The 6411-nt window shown below is 43.3% G+C and overlaps 1 protein-coding gene across 1 annotated transcript in view; it reads right to left on the reverse strand.

The window, feature by feature from the left end:
- Positions 1–6116, reverse strand: part of LOC138859285 (sacsin-like) — a gene marked incomplete at its 3' end in the record, with an annotated part of 15664 nt that extends 9548 nt beyond the window's left edge. The window contains 4 exon segments of the mRNA XM_070113615.1: positions 63–179; positions 1997–2103; positions 5589–5636; positions 5963–6116. Of these exon segments, the coding sequence (XP_069969716.1) occupies positions 63–179; positions 1997–2103; positions 5589–5592 (228 nt within the window).
- Between the last annotated feature and the right edge of the window lie 295 nt (positions 6117–6411).

Here is a 6411-nt window from a genome sequence, read left to right on the forward strand (position 1 = left end):
TAACTAATGCAATGCACATAAAAAAGAGAAAAAGAGGAAAACGGAATAGTAGGTCAACCAACTTTGATAAAACGGTGAAAGTCCACTCCCCTTGCTGGCGGAACGGGTCCAAATTCCCGTGTATCATGAAGAACGATGACCTGTGTAGCGCCGGCATCTTCACCATTTTGTACAAGTTCCTTTCAGAAGAAATGGAAATGAGTTATTTTCCAAGCATATTCTAGTAATAGTTTTTTTTCCCGCAGACCACAAAGAAAGCACAAACACACACACACACACACACATACATATATTTCATCATATACTTTTATATATATATATATATATATATATATATATATATATATATATACAGATAGATAGATAGATAGATATAGGTAACCATAACTATATGATATATATACATATGTAGATGTATGTATATACATATACATATGCGTAAATATATAACATATATGTGTCCTGGTCATAACCGATCAAACTGCTCTGTACAGTCACGTACAACTGCGGCGGCCCCCATAATTTATTTTATAGAGGCTGCCTCACCTACAAGTTTGAGTCTGAGGTGGCAACTATCTGATACAGACGGTCTCACTCTGCATAAAGCCAGACAGGAAGCACGTGACCCCCTCATACTCCCCACTCCAGTAATATCGCTCGCTCTGCCCCTCCCCCTCCCCCTCCATCCCAAGATGTTCCTACATCCTCCCCTATACCTACTTACTCCCTCACCTCCAATTCTACCTCCTACTTTCCCCAGTCAAATTCTTTTGCCATTCTAAATTCAGACTCCAATCTCTACTACAGCCCCAGCACCTTCTCCTCTCCCTCCCCGCACTATACCAGCAGACTAAACGTTCCACCACTTCTCATACCACCCTCTCACCTTCACCTACATTTGCCTTTACTCCTCAGACACTAGTCTCCTATCCCCCACACCCTCATAAGAAAACCTTTGTCTCACAAAACACTCCAACCAACTCAAATACAGAAACTCTGGAAGATATTCAAAACTATCTGCCGAGTCACAAAGTGACACCGAAACCTCATCTACCCTCAGATTCCACAACTCCTGTTCCCTCCACACTCAAAGTGACTGTCGATATCAATTCTCCTCTTATTCATATTCCCTCTACACATCCTTCCTCCAACTCCTTCCCAACAAGATCATCCCCCTCAACTCCAACTACACCTACATAATCCTTCCTCCATCCCCTCTGTCCCTTCTACTCCCTCCTGGATACAAACGTGAATCCCTTATGTTACAACTATGTCCTTCCCATATCTTCCTTCTAATACTACACCACCTATTAATTCCTTATCTCATTCCATAGTTCCTTCCTCTTCAAATTCTCCAAAATATACAATAACCGTTACCACTCGTAGGTCAACTAAGTAATCACTCTCCTACATTGGAATATTCACGGTTTCTGTTCTCGCAGACCTGACCTTTGTCTTATAATCCATCCATTATCTGCCTTCAAGAGACTCCTTGCACATCTTCCTATACCACTTCCCAACCACCATTTTGTCTCTTCCTCACACTTCCTTTATGTCTCGTCTATCCCTATGTCCCCTATATAATGTCCCTGTTTCAGTTTCACACATTCTGTTGTCTTGTCTACGCTTTGCTATAGCCCTTCACCGACCTCCCTAACTTTCAGACTTTCTTACAGAATCCCACTCTTTCTGCTTTGACAACCTATTCTTCCTCAGACGCATACATATCCTTCACTTGATCTAAACCCCTTACCTAAACTCCACCAAGAGGATATAAAGCCTTCGTGTGGCAATGGAGAGACAAGGGCCACTCTCCTTGCTCGGGAATATTAAGCCGAAGATGCTGACCTTTCACGCTGTCGAAGACTGGTCCAGACACTACGCCGTGCGTTACCCTGTACCATGAACGTCGTGGGATTCTCATGATGAGGAAGATCCTGACTACATACATACATATATAAATAGGTTGCGAGAGGACATTTAACTAGGTATTTACCTTTATTATTTGACCATTGTCTGGGTATTGCGTTAGGATATTCCTCAGTAGTCCCACCACAGTTGGGGTGTCGATGGTGTTGTACACAAAGAGGTCATTTTCCATACCTGGAAAAGGGAGTACATTAGCTGTGGAGTAAAAGATGAGCACTAAAAATGTGAGGGATATCTGAAAAAGACGTTTGAACTAATTGATTCTTTACTAGGCAGATGGGGCAATGCTGAGAGAGAGAGTGATTCTGACCCTCTCCTGACCTATACAAGATGCTCTACCTAAAGTCACGTTTTCGCTTAGATGCTGCTTCCTCTGAGAGCCACTACTGCAGGCCTCCTACCCGGAACTTTTGCACTAGCTGACGCTTGCATCTTAATCATCCATGTTACCTGCTACCATCAATAAACTCTGGAACGGGAATGTGCCTTTCTGTAAACCACTAAAGTTTGGGGACAAAAAGATGCCCCTACTCTTAAGTCTAAGTGACGTGGTCGCTATGCTGTCTGGCTGCTTCTAAAAATAACCAAGCCAAGCTTGATATTTACTGCTAGCCTGGGTCGACACCGGTCACCAGCAGTTTGACCTGGTCTCACTCACTCACTATACCGACAAAGAAACACGAAGCCAATTTACCTCCTGGATCTGGTAGAACGTGAGACCCACTACCAGTTATCCCGCTTCGTGATCTATTCTACTTATGTGTACCTCTTAAGAATGAAGAGTAACGCCGAGTACAAGTATCATTCTCCCCATCAGTACCAATACAGGAGGTTAAAAGCCTTTTATATCTGGTGGCATGGTGGTAGTTTTCGACCTTTCGGCTAGAAAACACAAACCTCGCCTCCGAAAACCGCTCGCCAGCACACAAACAGGACTTTTTCAAAACCATGCAATATACGTTTTCTTTGTGTTAAGCCATACAAAATGCAGTCACACTTACATTGGTTTTACTGGTTATAAAGTGAAGACTGGTAATTCCTATACAACAGGAAATGGCAATAATCTAACTCTGTATCCTTCACTGACCCGAGGTCATATTCCTGCGAGTTGATGTGGGAATATGACTTTCCGTCACAAACATGAAATACGGTTCATAAAGTAATTAATTTCTCTCGTTTTTGTGACTTATATTGTTTCAACTACGACGAATTCAATGCGTTTGTAGTTTCCTTAAACTGAGAATTTTCTTGTTTTCGCAGTTACTTCATTTACTACGTTTTTTGTTGACTGAAGGTTGAAATACACTTGTTCACTGCACTCTTTCAGTTCGTTTTGACCTCTTACTAATTTAGTTATTCATATTCACAAACTCATATAATTTTTTTCTTGTGAAAAGCTTGCCTCCACTCCTCGACTGACCTCACCACCTTCCCTTTCATCCAGTCAGTCGCGGGATGGGAAAGCTGTAATGTATTTGGTTGTTTGTTTTGTTCTATATGCGATAGAACAGAGCCTATATTGCGAATCCGTTAAAATCTTTATTTAGAGATTAGGATCTCTCCCAATCATATGCGCAGGGATGCGAGTAGTTACGTGCATTGCCTAATAGATCTTCTACTCCGACGTCCTAGGGTAGGTTAAAAAGTACAACTGAAGTTACGCATTCGATCGGCAACTCGTGTCGGTGGGAGCCAGTATTGACGTTCGTCTAAATGTAGGACGAAGATCTTGAACTAGAATGATGTTTCGCTTAGTAATCATGTCCTTACTTTACTAAAGTTGCTTGCATATTTCTGGGTAGAATCTAAGGTAGTCGTGTAATTTCGTTCAGTAATTTGGTCATAAGAACCTCTGTCGATGAACACCGTAATCTGACATGCAAGCTAGATGTAATTACCTCAGTCTATCAGAATTTGTAGTGAATTTGAAATCAAGATTAAAGACAATCGTGGATAGCCTCATTCATCTCTGAACTGTGAAGCCTTGCATTGCAAAGAATTTTCGTCACCATTCACTAATGCATACATTCCATATATCAAAAGTTGAGTTCAGTGTAGTAGTTGAAATAATTTTGTATTAATATCATTAATAATTATTACATCTGTTGTTGAAATGGTCATTAATATTTATGTTTGTGATTTATTCTTGTGCGAGCTCTTTCACTCTCAATTTTCACGCTCACACACACACACACACACTTATGCAGAACAAAGGGTTTGTTGTTGCTGTAGTTGCAGGAATCTTTTTTGCCCGCGATTTTGCGTCGTGATGAGTGAAAATGATGCAGAATTCATATTTTCAAGTTTTTTTCTTTCTTTGGACGACAATTTGGTTCAAGCAAATCCTCGCTCATTGCCATTGTTGCTTCCCGCATCTGCTCTTATATCTCTCTGAGAGGGTTTGTAGCTCAAACATGTCCTTGCGGATTGCTACTTATTTTCTTTAAATAAAAGTGAAAAAAAAATATGAAATAACAAAGTAAAAACTGCAAATAAGTATAAAAACACCAGGTAATGACGTTTAAAATCCCCCTCTCTCTGTTGCTTTTCTTTTTCTCTTTTCTCAATCCTACACGGCACTGGAGCCGCATGTATGGTTGCCGTAGAAGACCGTGGGAAGGACGTTACCGGAATATCGACGTAGGCCTGCAGACCAGGAGTTCGTCAGTGTGGTGGTATTAAACCGCCCAAGGATGAAGTGGAAGGGTGCCACCTGCCGGAACGAGCAGGTGGCACCTGCCCGTAGATCCAGCTAAGAAGTAGGAATGCGCCAGTGCATGTACCAGTTGCCCCAGGATGCTGTGGAAGAGCGCTGCCTGCCTAAACCCCCATAGATCCCATCAAACTCCAGCTCATCAGCGCAGGCATCAGCCACTCTAAGATGGCAGAAAGGACTCCTTTACCGACGCCTGTAGACCCAGACATCTGGACGAGAAAGAAGCCGGACTTGGACGAGATCTGCGAGGACTAGTGGACGAATAAGCCGCCGAGTTTAACCTGGACAATGACTACACGGATGTCTGGACGATCTAGTCGAGGACCTAGGTGAGACCTTCGAGGATGTGTACGTCGAGAACGGATGGATATACCGAGGACCAAGACGAAAAGGCCGACAAGGAGCAACGAGAACGAAATGAACAGCAAATCGGGTCCAACGATGGGTCACTCATGAGGCAAATAACAGGACAAGCAGTATAGCATACTACAGAAGTCCAAATCATGTGGTCTCTATGTTGTCCGCCTGCTTCTAAATATATCCAAGCCAAGATTGACATCTACTGCTAGCCTGGGTCGACGCCAGTGGTTTGACCTGCTCTCACTCACTCACTAAACCGACAGACACAGAAACAAAGCCAATTTACTTCTCGGGCCAGGCCGACCGCGGAGCACCGTATCAAGCACACTGCAGTTATCCCATATTGTGCTCTAATCTACTTGTATAAAAGTATCACTCTACCCACCAATAATATAGGATTAACAATCTTTTATATCCCCCCTCCATCCCCACCTCTCTCTCTCTCTTTCTCTCTCTCTCTCTCTCTCTCTCTCTCTCTCTCTCTCTCTCTCTCTCTCTCTCTCTCTCTCTCTCTCTCTCTCTCTCTCTCTCTCTCACACACACACACACACACACAGAGTGTAAGTGACATGTAGTAACTCACTCATTGTGATGCTGGAAAGGTCCAATCAAGTTCTATGCAATTCCATTTCTGAAAAAAAGAAAACATTGACAGTTATCATGATCTTACAATAATCATGCAAGTAATTTCCGGCATTTTGAGAACTAGAGGGAGAGGGAGAAAGAGAGAGAAGGGGGGAAGGAAGAGGGACAGAGAGGGGGAGGGAGGGAAAGTGGGACAGAGAGGGGGGAGGGAGGGAAAGAGGTACAGAGAGGGGGAAGGGAGGGAAAGAGGGACAGAGAGGGGGAGGGAGGTAGAGGGACAGAGAGGGGGGAGGGAGGGAAACAGAAAAAGATAAAGGGAGAGACAGAGACAAGGCACACACACACGCATGTAAATGACATGTAGTTACTCACTCATTGTAATGCTGGAAAGGTCCAATCAAGTTCTGTGCAATTCCATCTCTGAAAAAAAGAAAACCATGACAGTCCTGATTTTACAATAATCATACAAGTAATTTCCCACATTTTGAGAACTAGGAGAGAGAGTATAAAAGGTTATAAACCTTCTCCATTAAACTGGTTAGGCAGGTTATAATAAGTATACAACTGACTTTTGTCTGAAGAGTTTACACACGAGTAAAATTAATCATGATACAAGACGCCCTAGCGAAAGCGCAGCTGCGCAGAGGGTGAGCGGTCCGGAGGTCAGGCTGTCTCTGAATTAAGTGAGGGAGAGGTCAAACTGAGTCGCCTTATATCTGAGCAGCAGGCACAAGTGGTGGCATGGGGCCACATGAGGGGCGACCAACGCGTGTATGCACAAGCCTCGTGGCGCCCACAAAGAACCGCCTGGTCTGCAACGT

Source organism: Penaeus vannamei, chromosome 34 (genome assembly GCF_042767895.1).
Source record: "Penaeus vannamei isolate JL-2024 chromosome 34, ASM4276789v1, whole genome shotgun sequence".
Lineage (NCBI taxonomy): Eukaryota > Metazoa > Arthropoda > Malacostraca > Decapoda > Penaeidae > Penaeus > Penaeus vannamei.